Here is a 23,763-nt window from a genome sequence, read left to right as displayed (position 1 = left end):
CTCAGAAAGTATTCTGCCTTTTGGTAAGTTTTACAGCAAGGCTTTTTTTGCTGTCCAACAGCGAACTCTTGTGGTCGCTTTGCGACATGGTTTATTATTTTCTTGCCAGTTCATTATGGCTGCACGACGTCTCGGGCTGATAATGTTGTGCTTATATGATCCTTGGACAAGATTTGTCCGTTAGTATGGTTGTTGTAAAGAATGTACATATTATATTAGTAAGCGAAATGTTATATTTTTTGTATGAGACGCTTTTTGTTTATGTTTAGTAACCTGTATAACGTGCTAAGCTAACGTTGTTGCTAATGCAATGCTTGTGTACTTTTATTTTGTAGTTTTACGACGGTCTAAAGAGGACAATGGTTTGAGGCCATTTTATTAATAAATCAGATGAAAAAGGAAGAAGTCTAATTATTAAGGCATCGTTCACTAACTGTCTAGCTTTGGAAAAAGTAGACGCTTCGGAGTGAGGACAGCATAGACAGATTTAAATGACAGTAGAGTGAAATGCCCACTACAGTCCTTATGTACTGTATGTTGAATGTATATATCCATCTTGTGTCTTATCTTTCCATTCCAACAATTTATTTTCCAGAATATATATATAATTTACAGAAAAATATGGCATAGATTATAGATGGTTTGAATTGCGATTAATTGCGATTAATTACGATTAATTAATTTTTAAGCTGTAATTAACTCGATTAAAATTTTTAATCGTTTGACAGCCCTAATTTTAACGTCATTTAAAAAAAAAAAAAAATTACCGCCGTTAACGAGATACATTTGATAACCCTATCGTAAGCCTAAACTAAAGACTCTGGATGAGTGTAACATATTATGTCTGTAACGTTAAATACAATTAGAAAACGATTTAATTAAAAAAAAATATATACAGTATATATTTAAAAAAGGCATGTCCGATATCTTTTGGCCGATTCCGATACTTTGAAAATGACGTGATTGGACCCGATCGACATCTCTAATTACAATATTATTAAAGTACAGTAATTTTCTTTTCATTTATTAATATTAGTTCAGTTGATCTATAGATGTTAAAGGTGATGTATTCGTATTATGGGTATGTTCTTATGTTTGTGTTCAAGATAACTTAGGAGTGAAACGGAAAAGGTCAAATTTTAGGGTTGCGAGGTCAAAGGTTAGAGAGGTTAGAATAGGATTTTCATGATAACTTGATAACGGATTAGCCCATTTAAGTCAAATTTGCAGATTACGTGATATGAGAAAACAAAGGGTCAAAAGTTGCGGTGGTCACAAATATGGCGATACTTTGAATTTGGCTAGTATAACTCATAACTCGTTTTACGTGGTCGATTGACTTCAAGTAAAAACGGTCATGGACCTCAACTTCCGCTCTTTCAAATGAGACCAACCAGTGGCACGTGGGTGACGTAATTACAGCGTGACGAGGCTTCAAATATGGTATACGTAAACGTGTCGCCGCCGACACTTCCAATGTTCAAGCGTTAATATTGACATCTCCTGATCTAAATCTCATCAAAATCCCATACCATGCCCTCTAAACTAAAGTTTATAGAAAGCCGTTATAGCCTTTATATACAGATCAGATTGCAAATGTCAATCTTTGGGCTTGATTTGTATTTCGATGATGCTTTCGACCTCATTTTTTGCCCCATAACGAAAAATGGCATTAAAATATCGTCCGGCGCTGACAGCATAGCCTAAGGGCTGTTAGTGTGTTTGTGTACATGAGGGCATTAGTGCCCCTCCGACTGCAGGTGTGTCATTGACTCTATTTTTCTTTGTTGATATTCTTTGTGTATCAGTTGCCTCCTTGCCAGGGATTAAGCTTGTTTATATAAAGGATTTTGCCCCAGGTCTATTGTCTTATTGTATATTTGCGCCACTTGTTTCTCCTCCTTTCCAGGCTGCATGCGAGACCTGAGATTTAGCGGTCGATCCGTTTCCCTGGATAGAGAGCTGCCTTCAGAGGGTCTGCAGGTGGTCTCTTCTCAGGGCGTCTCCCTAGGCTGCTCTTCAGAAGCCTGCAGGAAACATCCCTGCTTCCCCCCCCTCGTCTGCGTGGATCTCTGGAGGCAGCACGAGTGCAGGTACTGTGAATTTCAAGTTGTGTTGTATATGCGAGTCAGGCGGACATCCGAATCAACCTTGTTTTTCAACAGCGAGTCATACACCTCAGCCTGTAACATTACTAAATAATAGCACGAGGGGAGTTTAGACTTTTGCTATGGTCAAACTGTTGTTTCCTTGTTGTTTATTTATACAACTATTTGAGAGGAGAATTATTGAACAACCACGACGGTTACCTTGAAAAAATAACTGTAGTGACTTAAATTTTAAAAGCAACTGCTGTATTTTTTTGGGACTGTAAGGCTAGGTTCATACTGCAGGTCTTAATGTACAATTCAGAATTTTTTTGTCTTTTTTTTTTTTTTTTTTTTATGGCGTGCCCGTTCAGACTGCAAGAACAGATATGACAACTTGAAAGGCAATTTAAAATAAAAATACAATAGACAACAAAAGGCTGAATAAGTGTGTTAACGTTACACTGCTAATTGATTACCCTTTTCGGCTGAATATTTCACTACTTCCAGTTTGGAATTTGCAGAATGATTTCCTTTTTGGTGCCATTTTGTTCAGCTCTTCTCAGTTGTTTTTATAAGTTACCACCAATGTTGAAACGCAGGCCGTGAGCGCAATCTTGCGGTGTAGTGTGGAAATAACACGTGAAATGATATAATAACGTGTTAACAATTTCACGCATAGGTCGCACCCCCAGCCAAACTATAAAAAAACCTGCGATTTATAGTCCAAAAAATACAGTTAAGCCCCTTTCACATACGCCTAATCACCGTTAAAATCCCAGGATTTAAACGGGCAGTCATTCTATTCTCTCTGCTGTATTTTCAGCCAAAAGAACTGTTGTGTTTGATAGAACAATATGTCTATATGCTGCCATAGCAGATTCATGGCTCATTAAGTCGTCGAACTATTTTTAATTTATCCGTTTTACCCTGGAAACCCCCGTTTACAGACGTCGCGCAACCGCTTTTGTTTCAACCTAGCCATAAAAAGAAGGTAAGTAATCGTATTTATTATTCAAAATGTCTGTCATTCTTAGCTTATAATCATTAATTGATGTCTAATATTTAGATTTTAGAAAAAAAAAAGAAAAGAAAAAAAAACGACTTAAAAAAATTATTCACTGGCATATTGTAAACTTTTAAACAAATTTCAAAAAAATTATAATATAAAATAAGTCACGGATATCTACCTCATAACTATCCCTTAATTGTATTTTTTGTTACTGTCGCATTTCCCCCAATATTTTATATGATAAATAATCGATCCAAACGACAAAAAATTGAAAAAAAAAAAAAACTAGGGCTGTCAAAATTATCGCGTTAACGGGCGGTAATTAATTCTTTTAATTAATCACGTTAAAATATTTGACGCAATTAACGCACATGCCCCGCTCAAACATTAAAATGACAGCACAGTGAATTGTGTACTTGTTGTGTTTTTCGGAGTTTTGTCGCCCTCTGCTTTATAGTCTTCAGCACCCATGAGCATTGTGTAAGTAATTATTGGCATCAACAATGGCGGGCTACTAGTTTATTTTTTGATTGAAAATTTTACAAATTTTCTTAAAACGAAAACATTAAGAGGGGTTTTAATTAGGGCTTTCAAAATTATCGCGTTAACGAGCGGAAATAATAATTATTAATTTTTTAAATTAATCACGTTAAAATATTTGACGCAATTAACGCACATGACCCTCTCAGATTAAAATGACAGAAGTGTAATGTCCGCTTGTTACTTGTTTTTTATTTGGCGCCCTCTGCTGGCGCTTGGGTCCAAAGGATTTTATGGGTTTGGGGAGTGAGCATGGTGTAATGACATCAACAATGGCGAGCGACTAATTTATTTTTTGATTGAAAATTTTACAAATTTTAATAAAACGAAAACATTAAGAGGGGTTTTAATATAAAATTTCTATAACTTGTACTAACATTTATCTTTTAAGAACTACAAGTTTTTCTCTCCATGGATTGCTTTAGGAGAATGTTCATAATTTTAATGCCATCTTGTTGATTTATTGTTATAATAAACAAATACAGTACTTATGTACTTATGTTGAATGTATATATCCGTCCCAACAATAATTTACAGAAAAATATGGCATATTTTATAGAGGGTTTGAATTGCAATTAATTACGATTAATTCATTTTTAAGCTGTAATTAACTCGATTAAAAATTTTAATCGTTTGAGAGCCCTAGTTTTAATATAAAATTTCTATAACTTGTACCAACATTTATCTTTTAAGAACTACAAGTCTAGGTGGAAAAGCGCTATATAAGTATAACACCGTTTACCATTCTATCCATGGATCACTTTAACAGAATGTTAATAATGTTATTGCCATCTTGTTGATTTATTGTTATAATAAACAAATACAGTACTCATGTATCGTATGTTGAATGTATACAGTATATCCATCTTGTCTCATCTTTCCATTCCAACAATAATTTACAGAAAAATATGGCATATTTTATAAATGGTTTGAATTGTGATTAATTTTGATTAATTACGATTAATTAATTTTTAAAGCTGTAATTAACTCGATTAAAAATTTTAATCGTTTGACACCCCTAAAAAAAACGTTTAAAAGGTTAAATATATGAAAATGAAACTCCCCCTTCCTGAGGTCTGCGATTTCTGCATTGCGACCCTTGTTATATTACCATGTTTCACCCATAAAATCTGCAAAAACTCCGGCTGTGGCCATTCAGAGCTGTATCTTGACACTCGGTGATACATGCTACATGGAGTTTTTGGATCGAAAGGAGGTAAGTATGCAATCTCGTTAAAATCATGGCGTCTTTAATTCTCACCTCCAATTAGGGTTTTGCTGTCTAATGTATTCTTTTTTAAATGCCCTCTTGTTCAAAAAAATTCTTCCCCCAGAAAACTGAGATTTTAAGCTTTCAAATGATGTATCACACATGCATATAGGAAAATTTTGAAGGTCTCAGAGCGGAACTTCAAGTCACCTGAGTGTTTTCCGTCATATAATTGTTTTTATTCATTAAAAAAAAAAGGGAAATTTCATAAATTAAATAAGAATCCAGTTCTGACATGCTGTTCGCGTATTAATCACCATGACAACCAAGTGATTTCTTCCTTCCTAAAGTGCAAGTGACTTCACTTTTAATCCGGATGTCAAAATTGTGTGAATACAGTGCAGCCTCGGGGTACAATGCGCTGAGAGCAGAGGTGAATAATATTCAGAGGTTTTGTATGAATATAATGAGGGACTACCACTGAGAAGCCATTTCAGCTCCCTTTAAGATGAACAATCGACTGGCTGACAGTGGCATATTTTTTAAGGTGATTGAAACTGCTAAAGCATTTTGGCTCCCCCCCCCCCCCCCCAACTCAATGAAAAACTGTGTATTTCAAAAACTTTCCGCTTATCGCAGTAGGGATGCTTTGCAAATATTCCTGACAATATTCACATTTTTGTTCCTGGCCGATTTTTCAGCGCAACGCACAGCCCATGCATTTTGACTCATTCTTCAAAAGGTGCCAAAAATTGACACTATGCAGGCTCTTTCGGTTTTGCCCCCTCACGATTATGGTTGTGGCAAAATCCTCAATTATTTCCAATGCCCCAAAAATTTTATAATGCATCTCGTACAATTTTTTCTATTCAATTCGGAAAAATTTAGGACCTCAAAGCACAAAAAGTTGTCCAGTGGGGCAAATAATTATTCAGTCAACCACTAATTGTGCAAGTTCTCCCACTTGAAAATATTAGAGAGGCCTGTAATTGTCAACATGGGTAAACCTCAACCATGAGAGACAGAATGTGGCAAAAAAACATAAAATCACATTGTTTGATTTTGAAAGAATTTATTTGCAAATCAGGATGGAAAATAAGTATTTGGTCAATACCAAAAGTTCATCTGAATACTTCGTTATGTACCCTTTGTTGGCAATAACGGAGGCCAAACGTTTTCTGTAACTCTCCACAAGCTTTTCACACACTGTTGCTGGTATTTTGGCCCATTCCTCCATGGAGACCTCCACTAGAGCAGTGATGTTTTGGGGCTGTCGTTGGACAACACAGACTTTCAACTCCCTCCTCACCCCGTGGCGTCAAAATGATAACAAGGATGTGGAGCAAAAATCCCAGAACCACACGGGCGGAACTTGTGAATGACTTACAGAGAGCTGGGACCACAGTAACAAAGGCTACTATCAGTAACACAATGCGCCGCCAGGGACTCAAATCCTGCACTGCCAAACGTGTCCCCCTGCTAAAGAAAGTACATGTCCAGGCCCGTCTGCGGTTCGCTAGAGAGCTTTTGGATGATCCAGAAGAGGACTGGGGAGAATGTGTTATGGTCAGATGAAACCAAAATAGAACTTAATGGTAGAAACACAGGTTCTCTTGTTTGGAGGAAAAGAATACTGAATTGCACTATACCCACTGTGAAGCATGGGGATGGAAACATCATGCTTTGGGGCTGTTTTTCTGCAAAGGGACCAGGACGACTGATCTGTGTAAAGGAAAGAATGAATGGGGCCATGCATCGAGAGATTTTGAGTGAAAATCTCCTTCCAACAGCAAGGGCATTGAAGATGAGATGTGGCTGGGTCTTTTAGCATGACAATGATCCCAAACACACAGCCAGGGCAACAAAGGAGTGGCTTCGTAAGAAGCATTTCAAGGTCCTGGAGTGGCCTAGCCGGTCTCCAGGTCTCAACCCCATAGAAAATCTGTGGAGGGAGTTGAAAGTCTGTGTTGCCCAACGACAGCCCCGAAACATCACTGCTCTAGAGGAGATCTGCATGGAGGAATGGGCCAAAATATCAGCAACAGTGTGTGAAAAGCATGTGAAGAGTTGCAGAAAACATTTGGCCTCTGTTATTGCCAACAAAGGGTACATAACAAAGTATTGAGATGAACTTTTGGTATTGACCAAATACTTATTTTCCACCATGATTTGCAAATAAATTATTTAAAAATCAAACAATGTCATTTTCTGGAGTTTTTTTTCCACATTCTGTCTCTTGTGGTTGAGGTTTAACCATGTTGACAATTACAGGCCTCTCTAATATTTCAAGTGGGAGAACTTGCACAATTAGTGGTTGACTAAATACTTATTTGGCCCACTGTAGACTGTTTTTTGCCAAAAACATACTGCTCCACTAAAACACACAACAACAAAAAAATTCCCATTTACAGTGATTCCTCGCTACTTTGTGCATCAAACTTCGCATCCTCTGTCCATTGCGGATGTTTTTTTCAATTAAAAAAAAATACAGATGAGATGTCCTGAGCCGATCGCTTAGTCCCTCTTACGACACAAGGACGGCTTGCGAAGGGCGTAACATAAAACAAGCCACACAAGTTTACAAGTGGCACAAATTTATTTACACAGTACAGTAGTGGTGCGATGAACAATACAGTATTTACAAATGTGGATGAAGCGCGGCTTCAGGGTAAGCCCAGGCCAAAACAACAAACAAAAAGATTCTACACTTAAACCCCACACGCTAACTAAACCCTGATCGTAAAAAGAAAAGAACAAAAAGACAGCCACTACCCTAGCTTCCTACTCTAAACAAAACAGGAGAAAACGGGTTGAACAGAAATGGCGGCTTACCCCTACTGCTTCAGTGCTCTTATTTACAGTGGTGAACAAAAACGATCCAAAAATGGCAAAACACAAAAGACCTCACCGAAAAAGCGGGAGTGTTTCAAACTAGCGATCAAAGTACACGAGAGTGAATGGTTAGCAAACAGCTGGCGAGAAGGACCGCGGCACGAATGCTATCAAATGCAACCTCCCTGAGCGTTGACAGCGGCAGGTTTATGAAGCTTGGCGGCTTTTCGTCGTGGCCAATCAGCGGCGGCGACGTCATCTGTCCGTCCAGCGTCGATCAGCTTACGTCACAGTGGGAGGGGAGGCAGCCAGCTGGCGGGGGTGCTGATCAGCTGACTGGAGGCTTTTCAAAATAAAACAACAGTTAAACGGCCAGGGCTGTCACACTGCTCTTTGTTCCCCAGGCAGCCAGTGCACATGCCCTGGAGTTGCTTATTAAAGTTAACAATGTTGACAGAAGTTTGCGCCTGATCTTGCCAAGGTCAAGGGTTTCAAAAGCGCTGCATGCGTCAATCATGGTTCAACTTGTTAAACAGTTGCTGTGGCAACTCATTGGGTGTAAGTAAGAGGATTTGAGTAGACTCACTTAATGAAGTGTTGCCTTGGAACAGACTGGCTCTGTTTGTGCATTACGTGGGCGGGGGGATAAGGAAGCGCGCGATGGAATGAATGTGTGTGTGTGTGGCGATTTTCGAGGCAGCCGGACGTGTTCGCGGCAATAAATGTTGAGAAGTTTGTGATTTCCACATGTCACTCCAAGAGTCACAGCCAAGGGAGGTAACAGAAAAAGCCAAGCATTTTTCTACTACAGTACAGTATTTTATTCTTGTTTAAAAATAATTCAGTGGGACAGTAACATGTTTAAAACATATTATCATTATTACATTTGAAGTGCTTAAAAAACATTTATTAAAATATATACTTATTTTTTTAATTAGACTTCAGGGTGGAAAAAAGTGAAAAGGTCTGGTCCCCTTTAACCGTGAAAAACGTGGGATCAATGTATTTCCAATGGCCCCATTCATTTCCAATACAGATGTGACCGAAAATTCGGCACCGAAAACTTTTATATGGGCCCGTCTCCATTCGAACGATGTCGCAATTTCGCAAGATAACGATGTAGCATTCATGCCAGGCCCTAGAGGGCAGTGCAGATTTACAAGGCGACAGAGAATGATGCACTTTCACCCCACCAAAGTTCCTCAGCCGGAAAAAAATATGTCCGCCCACTCGAAGCAATGGCATTTTTCTTTTGTTCAAAAATGCACAAAAATGGAAACATTCAACATATTTCATTTAAAAAATATTATTAAAAAAGTAAACTAAAGCAGACATTCCGCCATATTTGCTGTTTTAATGTTTAGTAGCACCGCTGCGCACACCCAATGTGACGTGTACGAGTGCTGACGTTATCGGCGCGGTCTCGCGCCGCAGGAGCCTTTGATATGCATGCGGAGGAAGCCCCCCTCAATCCCCCGCTATCGAATTCTTCCACTTTGGAGGCAGGATTCAGAATTTTTCGTGTCGCAGAGTCGCCATATAAACTGCCCCTCAGTCATGGCCGTTACAACTACCCATAAACCATTGCGGGCGTAACACATAATAAGTCGCTACTGTATGATTATCCAGCCGAAATGAATCCCTTAGTAATATTCTGGAAAATTGTACATTTTTTTTCAATCCACCATCTTGTTGTGGAGTAGTCAGCACATATCAATTTATACATGAAACTGTAAAGTTTGAAGGCCGACTGCGACATTTCATTTGCACTTTTGCCCAAAAGACTGTGCTGTAGTGTCCACAATCAGGAGTTTTCTATGCTAAATAAACTTCCGATTTATATTGGGTAACAGGGCAGGAAGTGAACCAAGAATCTCCCTAAATGAATCGGCAGTGACTCAAACTCAACAGAAAGTGACCTGTAAATGCCCTAAAATGAACAAAAAAGTGACCTGTAAGTGCCCCAACGATATATCGATTCTTGGCAGGAGCATATTATTTTGGGATAGAACGTATCACGATATGCCACCATTTCGATCTTCTGTCACACCCCTAATTACACGAAGTACCGTATTGGCCCGAATATAAGACGGTGTTTTTTGCATTGAAATAAGACTGAAAAGGTGGGAGTCATCTTATATTCGTGGTGTACAAATTATACCCATTCACGACGCTAGATGGCGCCAGATATCATTGAAGCGATGTGCTATCATTACAGACCTCAGCTACTTTCAAGTTTAACCAGTTTGCATTATTTCATTGCATTGTTTTTCCTTTTTCAGATTTGTTTCGAGACTTCAGTTACAGTTCGACTTCACTTTGATGGTTAATCAGTTATTGCAATTTTGTTGTTTTATCACAATAGATTGGTTTATTTACATTTAAAAAACCAGAAGCCATTCATTTAAAAATGTGATTGCACTTTAGTTTACATATTTAAATTAGGGCTGTCAAACGATTAACATTTTTAATCGAGTTAATCACAGCTTAAAAATCAATGAATCGTCATTAATCGCAATTCAAACCATCTCTAAATTATGCCAAATTTTTCTGTAAGTTATTGCTGGAATGGAAAGATAAGACACAAGACAGATATATACTAGGGCTGTCAAACAATTAAAAATTTTAATTGAGTTAATCACAGCTTAAAAATCAATTAATTGTAATTAATCGCAATTCAAACCATCTATAAAATATGCCATATTTTTCTGTAAATTATTGTTGGAATAGAAAGATAAGACACAAGACGGATATATACATACAACATACTGTACATAAGTACTGTATTTGTTTATTATAGCAATAAATCCAGAAATGGCATTATTAACATTCTTTCTGTTAAAGTGATCCACGGATAGAAAGACTTGTAGTTCTTAAAAGATAAATTTTAGTACAAGTTATAGAAATGTTATATTAAAACCCCTCTTAATGTTTTCATTTTAATAAAATGTGTAAAATTTTCAATCAAAAATAAACTAGTAGCTCGCCATTGTTGATGTCAATGATTACACAATGCTCATGGTGCTGAAACCCATAAAATCAGTCGCACCCAAGCGCCAGCAGAGGGCGACAAAACTCCAAAAAAACACAAGTAACAAGTGGACATGACACTGTGTTGTCATTTTAATCTGTTTGAGCGGGGCATGTGTGTTAAATGCGTCAAATATTTTAACGTGATTAATTTAAAAAATTAATTACCGCCCGTTAACGCGATAATTTTGACAGCCCTAATTTAAATGTTCAGATATTAAGATTTGAATGAGGCAAAGTAACATATTTTTCTCTCAAATATATTGTTATAATCATTTGTTTCAGATGCACTGTAATTATTTTCTCCATAAAAAATTTAATTTGGTGTTCAAAAAGTCTTTTTTTCAAACTCGAGTCTTGAAAAAGGGGGTGTCGTCTAATAATCAGGGTCGTCTTTTATTCGGGCCAATACGGTAATCCATGTGAGAGAGCAAACCACTTCTCTTACAATTTCTCCAGAAAATGCATTTTTTTAGTTTGTTTTTGTTATTTTGGGAATATCTTACCCTGTGAGTTTTGGTCACGAATTTATCAGTTTTGCAACATTTAGCTGAGGAAGATACCAGAGTGGCCCATTACACTTTAGTATTGAGCTAGTGTTTTTTTTTTTTTCCCAAGATGTTTTCTATTAAGTTCTAATCTCTGTTCTCGAGCCTTACCAGTAGTTTGCACCTTGTAGTAAACCTTCAGTATTTACATTCATGAAGGCGTCTCTCCAGTACTGACTTTGACAATGATGTATCTACCTCTTTAAGAGTGTTCTTGAACTGTCTCAATGTTGTTTACTCACCAAGGAGAAAAATATGCAATCATGCACTTTATTTGCCGGGGAGCTCGTTGATACGTTTCTTCTTTTTAGATTGAAGAATTGTTTGCTAGCGCCAGGTTTGTTTTGCTTTTCTTGCCTAATGATGGCCTTTTTCATCATCTATAAACATTACCTCTTTAAGGTTTGAATGTGGAAGGTCCCAGTGGACACGTACCGTATGCAAATACATTCAAAACTTAATCATCATTACCGTGGTGTTTATCCGCTCGGTCATGAAACGACGGACCTCAACTCGTTTTCTGCCAAATACGATAGATGTCCAATTGATTTGAACTGGAAGTGCCTGGCAATGAATGAGATTATGTTTCAGTGACATTGACTGTGATAGACGTCTAATTCACTTGTAATCTGGGCTAGCAAAATGCTGCACAGATTCTTGGATTAAAAAAAATCTGAGGTAATATTTTAATTGGTGAATTTTTTTTTTTTTTTTAAATGTACGGATTCCATAAAGGGACATCGACAGAAATAAAATAAAATTTAATCAATCTGGTGCGCACCAGAAACTATCTGGTAAACATTAGCATTATAAAGCATTTAAGCTAGTGGACTTTTAAATGCTAGTGATTTAAAGCATTTAAGCTAGTGGACTTTTAAAGGCTATATAACGCTAATGTTTACAACAATAGCAAAAGTCCACTACCTTATTTGCTATATAATGCTAACGTTTACAGCAATTGGCTATCTTGCAAAGCAAAAGTCTTATAGCTTAAATGCCATATAATGCTAATGTTTGCAACAATGGCGTACCGCACGCTACACGTCACTTCTGCTCATTAAATCCACGAGCTTATTTGCTATATAATATATAATCTGGTAAACATTAGCATTGTAAGGCATTTAAGCTAGTGGACTTTTAAATGCTATATAATGCTAATGTTTACAACAATTGGCTAATTTGCATAGCAAAGTCCACTATCTTATTTGCTATATAATATATAATCTGGTAAACATTAGCATTGTAAAGCATTTAATCTTGTGGATTTTTAAATGCTAGTGATTTAAAGCATTTAAGCTAGTGGACTTTTAAATGCTATATGATGCTAATGTTTACAACAGTTGGCTAACTTGCATAGCAAAGTCCACTAGCTTATTTGCTATATAATGCTAATGTTTACAACAATTGCCTAACTTGTAAAGCAAAAGTCTGATAGCTTAAATGCTACATAATGCTAATGTTTGCAACAATGGCGTACCGCACGCTGCACGTCACTTCTGCTAATTAAGTCCACTAGCCTATTTGCGATATAATATATAATCTGGTAAACATTAGCATTATTAAGCATTTAAGCTAGTGGACTTTTAAATGCTAGTGATTTAAAGCATTTAAGCTAGTGGACTTTTAAATGCTATATAATGCTAATGTCTACAACAATTGGCTAACTTGCATAGCAAAGTCAAGAAACTTATTTGCTATATAATATAGCCTATAATCTGGTAAACGTTAGCATTATAAAGCATTTAAACTAGTGGATTTTTAAATGCTAGTGATTTAAAGCATTTAAGCTAGTGGACTTTTAAATGCTATATAATGCTAATGTTTACAACAATTGGCCAACTTGCACAACAAAAGTCCACTAGCTTATTTGCCATATAATGATAACGTTTACAACAATTGGCTAACTTGCAAAGCAAAAGTCTGATAGCTTAAATGCTATATAAAGCTAACATTTGCAACAATGGCGTACCGCCCACTACATGTCACTTCCGCTCATTAATATTCATGACGTTAGCAACTGTTGCTAAGGGGGCGCACGCTAACGTTTGTCCCCAATAGTATGGTAATAGTGTACGAAGGAGATGTTTACAGAGCTAAACCTACCAATTCTGTCCGAAAATGATGTCCCTGGTGCCAAATTAACAGGTAAAGATGTGGAAGAACATACAAATGTTCAGTTAAAGAGGTGGCTTGAGTGTCGAAGGCTGAAAAAGAGCCAAACTGATCTACACCTTTTACCTTACGCCAATGACAATGACGTTTTCCTGTTTTAACAAGCAATCTTTTACCCCCATATGCCCTGTTTTTCTTATACATAATATCCTCTGGTTCTCTTACATCTCTGACCGTTCTTGGGGGTAATTTATATAGTTAGCTTTGTGTAGCGATCGCAAATGCTACTTAGTGACAGCCAACGAACACTTTTTTTTTCATTAATAACAAATCTTAATTCTATTAATTTATTTACACTTCCCCCTTACTAAAGTTGTTTACAACAGAAAAGGTAACAACGGTGGCAGTCATATACCACTTGAATGTTTTTTTCAGCTCATTCATTGTCAGACAGAAGCAGCACTGCACTGCAAAACACCACACTGAAAATAAGTAAAAATATCAAAATGGCTTACGTCTTCGGGAGACGCTGTGGCAGGCAATAGGTCGGGATTGTCATTTGTACCATGACAAAATTTTGACTATATATGAAGGTTACTGACTTCACCTTGCTGGCGTTAAACTGGTCTTTCGGACATTCGCGCAAGCTGATCCATTGTTCAAATTTTTTTCTTTGAGTCTTTGGTTTCAGGAAACGTAAAAAGAAAATATCTTTCATCTGTGGACGGTTGTAATGTCTAGAGGCGTTTCTACAAGTTCCATAGTAGCAGTACTTGATTGGCATGTTCGTTTTTTACATATTACCGGAGAAAACTAGCAGAAATATAATGATTTGTATGCGAGGGCTTGCCTATAATGTCCCACTTCCGCTGTACAATGCGACATGACGGTGTAAAAATAGCATTCCTGCGGTACACTATTGGCTGACTTGCATTACAAAAGTCTGCTATCTTAAATGCTATATAATGTTAATTTTTACAACAATTGGCTAACTTGCATAGCAAAAGTCCGATAGCTTAGCTGCTATATACGTAATTCTAATGTTTACAACAATTGGCTAACTTGCATAGCAAAAGTCCGCTAACTTAATGCTATATAATGCTAAGGTTTACCAGATAGCTTCTGGTGCACACTAGAAACACTGTAGTGCGCACCAGATGTATTTTTTTTGTGTGCTCACCAGATTGCTTAAATTTATTTTATTTCTGTCCATGTCACTTAAGGGCTAAAAATGGGCATTTCCTCATTAAATGTTCGTCTCGTATTGACTCAAAGTTTCGTTATCAAAAAATCTATTCCAATCAAAATTTGTAAAAGTTACCTCACCAAGAAGAAGAACCGTTCATTTTCTTTCCGTTTTCTTAACCCTTTCATGCAAGATTTAGGATTTTTTTTTTCTTACGTGTTTTGATTCCATTCATATAGACAGGGTCTCCCTTTTTTACCTGCTACCACAGCAAATACTCTGTGACCTGGGCTTACAGTGAATTAGTTAAGCTACTGATAAATTTTGGGGGTGTTTATACAAAAAAATTAGCCCAAGTGAATTAGCAACATTAGCTTCAGACCCCTAATATTGGAGAAAGGGTTAATCAATCAATTCTCAGAGATGAAACGTCGTAGCGAAATGGTTGATACTGTATGTGATTGAAAAGCAATATACAGTGAATATACAGTGGCTCCTCACGATACGAATTTGGTATGAAGTGGCTTTCCTTTTTATAATTTTTTGGTATAATGACTCACGTTTTACATATAAATCACCTAATTTGTTCTAAGCTGTACTAAAAATACCACATCAAATTTGCTGTAATGTCTTCAGATTGCCTGTTGTTGGCGTGAGACCTCTTCGTTAAACGTTCATTCTAATGCTTACCTCTTGTCTGACACCAATGTCTTTAATATTGATGGCTGGAAGAAAAGCACATTGACTCTAAACAAGGCTGACAATTTATTCCAAGTTGAGGGTAATCTAAAACAGCAAGCAAACAGCAAGAAACGACCAGGAAACAGGAAGGTTGGGTCCAGAGTCAGCATTCAGCATGTAATGAGCATTCCTGAGGAGTGACGACCTCTGACGGAAATGTTGACAGTTGAAAGACTTTTTGAAGTTGCCAGGAGCCGAACTGGAAATGCTGTCGGGACGGTGTCCACGGTTGTCGCCAGTCTTGAATTGGTTCCTACGTCATGCATTGTTTATGCTTCTGCGTCGGGCCAATGGCATAACTACAGCCGTATGAAAAAGTATCTGAACCTTTTGGAATTTATCCCATTTCTGTATAAAATCACCATCGAATGTGATCTGCTCTTTGTCAAAATCAACACAGATGTAAAACAGTGTTTGCTTTAACTAAAACCACTTAAGCATTATAGGTTTTCATATTTTAATGAGGATAGCATGCAAACAATGACAGAAGGGGGAAATTAAATAAGTGAACCATCTGCCTAAGGAGACTTAAAGAGCAATTGAAACCAATTTTTACCAAACCGTTTAAATCAGGTGTGTGCTCAATCTCTGATGAGTGGTTTAAAGCTGCTCTTCCCACTATAAAACACACACCTGGTAAGAATTGCCTTGATGAGAAGCATTGTCTGATGTGCATCGGATACAAAACCATCTGTAAAAGTCTGGATGTTCATCAATCGACAGTCAGAGAAGTTGTCTACAAATAGAGAGAGTTTGGCACTGTTGCTTCTCTCCCAAGGAGTGGTCGTCCATCAAAGATGACGCCAAGACGTCAGCGCAGAATACTCATAGGGGTAAAAAAGAACCTTAGAGACTTACAGAAATCACTGGCACAGTCCAATATCTCTTTGCACACATCAACTATATGTAAAACTTTGGCCAAGAATGGTGTTCATGGGAGGACTCCATGGAAGAAGCCACTGCTGTCTAAAAAAACATTGTTGCTCGTTTAATGTTCGCAAAAAGGCACTTGGACACTCCACAGAAGTTGTGGCAAAATATTTTGTGGACTGATGAAACCAAAGTTGAATTGTTTGGGAGTAACACACAACGTCATGTTTGTGGAGGAAAAATGGAACAGCTCACCAACATCAACACTTCATCCCCAAGAGCATCATGATTTGGGGCTGTTTTGCTGCCTCAGGTTCTGGACCACTTGCAATCATTAATGGACGAATGAATTCAAAAGTTTAACAGGATGTTTTGCAGGAAAACCGGAGGCCGTCTGTCAGACAGTTGAAGCTAAAAAGAGGATGGATGCTGCAACAAGACAATGATCCAAAGTCAAAGTCCAGACTTGAACCCTATTGAGATGCTGTGGCCTGAACTAATTACAACAATTCAGGCCAGACATCCCAGGAATGGGCCAAGATTAGTCCTGATAGATGTGCCAGACTGCAGCTACAGGAAACGTCTAGTTGAAGTAATTGCTGTCAAGGGGGGGGACACACAAAATATTAAATGTGATGGTTCACTTACCTACCCCCCCGTCATTGTTTGCATACTATCCTTTTTGAAATATGAAAACCTGTCAATGTTTGGGTTGTTTTAGTTAAAGCAGTTTTTTTCATCTGTGTGATTTTAACAAATATCAGCTCACATTTGATGATGATTGTATGCAGAAGTGTGAGATATTCCGAAAGGTTCAGATTTTTTCATACCACTGTATGCCATTGGCCCAACGCAAAATCATTAATTATCGATGAGTCGATGAGCATTTGAAGCTCTGCGTAGAAGTGTTACATTGCGCCATAGTGTGCCGCCCAATGTCGGAGAAAGAGCAGCTGTTTCTCGAGCTGGAGCTCATCCAAATCGAAAAAGAATTGCTTTTACTCCAATTGTTGAATCGCAGTAGATCCAGAAACCATTTGCGGAGGTGGACTGTCCGGCCAATGAACCAGTCCAGTCAGAGAAAGGGTGAATTTACCACACATAGAGATTCACTTTCGATATTTTCGGATGTCAACGGGCAAATTTGACGATCTCAACCTTTAATATCACACCAGCAAACACACTGCATGCCTGTTCACGGAAATGTCGTTTTGTGTGGACCAATCACAGTCCTTGCCGTTCACGTAGCAACGCGTCACCGTGACGCGTAGACAGGATTTCTGGGAGGGAGGCTCATGTGAGGCTATGGGGGAGGGTCCAAGCAGTGTGTACACCGTTGACGGCGTCGCTACAGCATCGCCCCAGCGCAGAAGCTTAAAAGCCCTTTACTGTTGTCAGGAGGACTGGAGTTAACGTTTGTCAGCGTCAGCCAATAAAGGATGCGACGTCATCTTCGAACATTGTGTCCAGTCTTTATCAGATCTCATGGTCCTGTGGGAGATTGTTCCTCATCCATCTTGGATGAGCCGTTGTTATTAGCCTCCGGGGCGGCTGATGAGGGGGGCTGCTCCTCTTCTATCTTGTGTCACACCAACCAAGGGCGCATACGTTATCGTCCCAACTTTTCGCCGCAATTTCGGCGCCAACCAGGCGTTATTTGTACCGCTTTATCGCCTTGTGGCGGTGCTTAAGTGTAAACTAGTTTGTTTGGTTCCAGTTTATTCTCCAGATGTTATCGCATGACTAGTCAAGCTCATAGCAAACAATGATTGCTATTTCATCTCACCGTTTGTGCATTGAAAAAGCATTACCGTAATTTTCGGACTATGAGCCGCTACTTTTTTCCTCATTTTGATATTTGTTGCATATTTTTTTATTTTTTTTTAGGTAACACTTTATTTGACAGCGGCGTCATAAGACTGTCATAAGATCATCAAAATTATGACATGACACCATCATGGACATTACTGAATGCTTATGTCATTAAGTGTCATTTGGCAAATTATGTCACTAACTCAATTTTTGTCCATCTTGGATCTTTTACATCCATTCAAAAGTGAGATATTTTACCGGATAACACTTAATGGCATCTGTTCTAAGCATTCATGAATGCTCAGGACAGAGACATGTCATAATTATGATTGTGTAATGACAGTCTTATGGCATCACTGTCAAAAAGTGTTAGCAAATACCACAACTAGAAATTGAAGAAACAACTGGAACAGTAACTGAAGAAATATTTAACACAGAACATGATTTTTGATTGTTATTTACATCTGTAGCGCTGCAATGCATGCTAAGAGGCATGTTGGGTGACAACATTGTTGACAGCAGGTGGCAGCAGAGGTTGACTGTCTCCCCAAAGGAGCAGCGATGTCCAAATGAAGCCTCTTGAAGCAATAAAGCTTTGCAGTAATTGGTTCAAGTTTAATGATGGTTCATTTGGTCTTATGACAGACAGTCAGTCAGATGATGCCGCTGTCAAATAGTTTTGTCGGTTAATATCTTTTGATGTAAATATCCCATGATACAGTGAGGACAGCTGCGTTTTATAGTCCAGTGCGGTTTATCTATGACCAAATGCCGTTTTCGTGCCAAATTCGGTGGGCTGCGGCTTATAGTCAGGTGCGCCTTATAGTGTGAAAATTAGGGTACTTAGAAGTTGTACAACGAAGCATCACTTGGAAGTTGTTCAAGAAGCGGTAAAAAAAAAATCACAAAATAAATTTTTATTGTACCGAAGCTTTCGTATCTCGAGGTACCACTACATCAGAGGTTGCGCTAGACATTTTCGTTGTCTGTCATTTTGACTGACAGGGTCATAAAAATCCAGTCATAATCTATTTTTACCAGTCACTTAAATTTTTAAAATGATAATGATGACATATTCAATAGTATTTAGTTTTCATTCATTTTTAATTAATATTGTAACGCTTGTTTGGCGGCGAAAAATTAGACACGGAAGTTGTATTTTTCTCCCTCTTTTTACTCTGCTTACCGCCAACAACACCAACAAAACAACTCCACTCCCGAAGAAAAAGAGGCAACTATATAGACCCCAATCACCAACGTCACACAATGATCTTAATTGTGGTTGTCAGCCCAAAATCTTCTAAATATATATTAAATGCATCTTACCAGATATAAAATGACTACTACATAGTCTGTGGATCGTTTGGTGCCCAGATTTCTTGTCGAATTACAGCAGTCTATCTCGCTCTCCTCTTCGGGTCTCTCAGAATACGGTAGAACTTCAAGTCTCTCCGTCTATCTTCTCTGTTACTGCAACCAACCGCCACACACGCCTTCGCCATTTTGATTATTAATGTTAACGAGCAGAAAAACACGCCGTAATAGGAGGCATGTACGTAGCGGTAATGTGTAAACACAACGAGCTGACGGACAATATGGCTGCTCCAGTCAGGGGGCGGAGTTGTGACGTCATGTGATTGGGGTCTATAGACAAGTTTCCTGAGCGAAATACGGGCGCCGCCATCTTGGAAAATGTCTGCTTCGCACTTCCGGTCCGGTCGAGTAGCAGTGTATTAGCAGTGTATTGACGACGATAAAACTACGAAATCAAGCCAGAGAAACCAATGGAATCTTCAAAAATTGATTCAGCACGACCTAGATGACACGTAGATGAGATTGGATGGCAGTTCATGTCACTTCGTTGATCATTCGTGGACAAAATTATTAACAACGGTCAGCCTGTGTTAACGTGAGGAATGGATTGATACTACGGCCATTAGTGACCAAAATGTGGTGAAATTACAAGTTATATTACATTTGCCGACTGCAGAAGGGCTGACATGGATTGTTTTGTTACAAGGAAATGCTACAAGGTTATGTACATATGATGCAAACACAAATAGTATGTCATTCTTTCTTTTTTTGCAGGCACTGATCGCAATAAAACATTTAGACATGATTAAATTTCTTGTTTTATTTAAAACGATTGGTGCACTCCAAAACAGGTCAATAAATCACATTTATAAAAGTATTGCAAAAATAGCATACGAGAATGTGATATCAGACCGCAGAGCCCCGGAGCCTCGTGAACAAATAGCGACATCACGGAGGCCCTCGGCGGCATTTAGATGTGCTTTTTTCCCGTCCTCGGTAATTCCAGCTCCAATAGCATATATTTAAAGACGCTACCGTTCACAAGTTCGTAGTTGGATCACGGCGATCTCGGCGAACCACCGTCTGTCACAATTCCTGCCTCCCTCGGCCTCTCCCAGGAGTCGAGCTGTCATCATCATTGTGGAACGCAAACTATATATGTTCAATATATGTCCATCAACGTACAAGTCAAGTTGTCTTCTCTTTTATAACAGCAATACCCAGCTGTAAACAAACGAGTAAAAACTTGCAACACTTGGATTTATGCGGTGCATTCAAACACGATTAGCAACAGGCGGCTAGCAGCAGTAGCAGAAGCTAGTTGTTGTAAAAATGATTAAACTTCGTAATTACAATCATCATCGTAATATCAATAGCAAAGGCAACAAGTCGTTTCATGCGCCAGATTTTAGGTTTCGTATTTTTAGAGCACATTACCTTCCATAACAGCGGGGGCATGACTGCAGGAGCTGTCAGTTTTGTCCATCTCCTTCCCTCCCACCTGTATGACGAGTACGAGCCCCCATGGTTTGGAAATCGACATGGTACGAAGCATGGAGGCCTTGGCTTGGTTCTCCACCCGCCTACATCAAAATACCATTCCCGGGATCTTGTATAAAGACCTCCCAACTTCGATTCCACCGCCATTGACTTCAACGGTAAACAGGCGGAAACGGAAGGGGAAGGAAGACATAAGGAAGTAAACCGGAAGTACCTCGGAAACTTGTCTATACACAGGCGACAATCTAGTCCACCAATAGGGAATGGGACGTACTACGTCATTGTTTGGACGCGCCTCCATGCTGGCAATATGATTGACTTCCGGGCCGGCAGACTCAATGCGGATGGTAACGTGTGGTCGTGCTAAGCTAACTCTTTCGGTGTTTTAGAAAGAAATTATGGGTGTGTATTGTTGTGTTACCGGGTGCAACAGCTTCTCCTACGACTAAAAAAAGGGCGCGGAAAACTGGACTCACTTTTCACCGTTTTCCTGCATGGAGGACCAAATATCAGATCACGAAGGCACGACGGATGGCTGGGGCGCAGCAGTTCGTTGGAAAAGCATTTCTCTTGATCATATTTCTGCTGGAATGAGAGTGTATTCCCCTCATCTCTACTCTTGTAAGTTGAACGATTTATCCGTTTTGGTTTCAATACATTTTTTTTTGTTTTTTTTACTGTTGTGTAAATCTGCCTCGGTAGCAATGCTAACCTTCTCCTCCTCCTCACCTACCTGTTGTGTTACTAGGAAAACCTGCATATGAAATGCTGACAACACATCCCGATTGGTCACCATATCTCTTCTTGGGTTATTCTGAGGTCAAGCGCACCACATCGGAGCGTTATGAGAGGTTGGAAAGGCGAAGAGTGCACGCTGAAACTTCAGTTTGCTCTGCTCTTACAAACACGATCCCAAGTGTTGTTGTGAAAAGTCAATAAAATATGAATACCAAAACATGACTTGAACAACTTCTTGACAAACTGTAACTGCTTGTTGTTTACTTCAGGTCTTCATAATAAACAGGTGTAATAATTACAAAGTCAGGTGACTTAATTTTGTTATTCTATTTGGAATATGCATTGACAATTTTTGGACAGTGTTGTAGACAAGAACTGGGACTGATAAGTTGCAATAGATTTATTTCAAGTAATGCAATTTCTCCAATACGATATTTGAATTGACAGTTTAAAATCTTTAAATTAGTGCAAACAAGGCCCACCCTCTGACGGTGGCAGCAAATATTATATAATTATAAGTAATACACAAATACAAGATCACAATAAACGTGCCTTTGTCAAAGTATTTTAAAACACTATTTACTGGCCTTGGGTAAATTGCCAGACAGGATAAATATGTGCTTTAAAGTTCTTGCATTTCCATTTTAAGTATTGCAAGTACTAGTCTCCAACACAGTATTTGAACTGACAGTTTAAAATCCTTTTAGTACAAAATGGCCCACACTCTGGCAGGGGGCAGCAAATATTATAATACATAATACATTATAAAAAGCTATATACTATATAAATACAAGATCACAACAAAACCTGTATTTTTCAAAGCAGTTAAAAAATATCCAGTGGCCTTAGGTAAATAAAGGTGTATAAATATGTACTTTACAGTTCTTGCATTTCTATTTTAGGTATTGCAACTTTTCCAACACTATTTGAATTGACAGTCTAAAGTCTACATAAGTGCAAATAAGAATATTATCATTTAAAAATAATAATAGAATATATAAATTCAACATTACAATGAAACGTGTCTTTGTCAAAGTGGTTTAAAAAAAAAAAAAAAAAAAAAAAAACGTCACTGGCCATAGTTAAATAGCCAGGCAGAATAAATATGTGCATTAAAGTTCTTGCATTTTCACAAGTTAAAAGCCCGCAGTTCATCGACGAGAAGGGCAGACCCAGATGGCGTCTGCTGCAGGGGCTTGTTTGAGTCCGACACAGGACAAATGGAACCACTCCATTGAACAAATTTTCTTTGTCAAATGATCCAAGAAGAGAGATGGTGACCAATCGGGATGTGTTGTCAGCAGGTTTACCTAGGAACACAACAGGTAGGTGAGTCGTAGTAGGCGAGCATTGCTACCGAGGCAGATTTACACAACGGTGTAAAAAAACAAAAACGTATTGAAACCAAAAGTGGATAAAGCGTTCAACTTACAAGAGTAGAGATGACAGGAACACACTCTCATTCCAGCAGAAATATGATCATAAATGCTTTTCCGACGAACCGCTGCAATCCAGCCATCCGTCGTACCTTCGTGATCTGATATTTGGTCCTCCACGCAGGAAAACGGTGAAAAGTGAGTCCATTTTTCCTAACCCCTTTTTTTGTCGTAGGAGACGCTGTTGCACCCGGTAACGCAACAATAAGCACCCATATTTTCTTTCTAAAACACCGAAAGAGTTAGCTTAGCACGACCACACGTTACAATCTGCATTGAGTCTGCCGGCCCGGAAGTGAATCATATTGCCAGCATGGAGGCGCGTCCAAACAATGACGTAGTACGTCCCATTCCCTATTGGATGACGCGCTGGCACACCGGGTGCACCAATAAGAACCTCGTGTTGATGTGTCAATCACGGTGCTGCCGCCAGACCACGGTGACGCTACAATATTCTGACAGAATAGCCAACGACGTCATGCATTAAGAGAGACAATAGCTAATTAATATGCCACCCTGTGGTCTGGGGTGTGAATTGCAACCTGTCAAAATGACGGACGGACTTCAGTTTTTTCCGTCACCGTTTTAAAAAACCGGTCAACGACGGAAAATATTCGGTTAACGCGACCCCTGCACTACATATATACCGTATTGGCCCGAATATAAGACGGCCATGATTATAAGACGACCCCCCTCTTTTTCAAGACTCAAGTTGGAAAAAAGACTTTTTGAACACCAAATTAATTTTTATACAGAAAATAATTACAGTAGATCTGAAACAAAAGATTATAACAA

The 23,763-nt window shown here is 38.6% G+C and overlaps 1 protein-coding gene across 2 annotated transcripts in view; it reads left to right on the top strand.

Annotated features, from left to right (window-relative positions):
- The window catches only part of LOC130916155 (neural-cadherin-like), a 442,935-nt gene that overhangs the window by 356,717 nt on the left and 62,455 nt on the right, over window positions 1-23,763 (top strand). For both annotated transcript variants that reach the window (XM_057836649.1, XM_057836648.1), the window contains one exon: window positions 1,910-2,093. In XM_057836649.1, the coding sequence (XP_057692632.1) occupies window positions 1,910-2,093 (184 nt within the window). The remainder of the gene's footprint in view (window positions 1-1,909; window positions 2,094-23,763) is intronic.

Source organism: Corythoichthys intestinalis, chromosome 5 (assembly GCF_030265065.1).
Source record: "Corythoichthys intestinalis isolate RoL2023-P3 chromosome 5, ASM3026506v1, whole genome shotgun sequence".
In the NCBI taxonomy this organism is placed as follows: Eukaryota; Metazoa; Chordata; class Actinopteri; order Syngnathiformes; family Syngnathidae; genus Corythoichthys; species Corythoichthys intestinalis.
The sequence above is the reverse complement of the archived record's forward strand: the minus strand, read 5'-3'. Positions and strand labels throughout refer to the sequence as shown.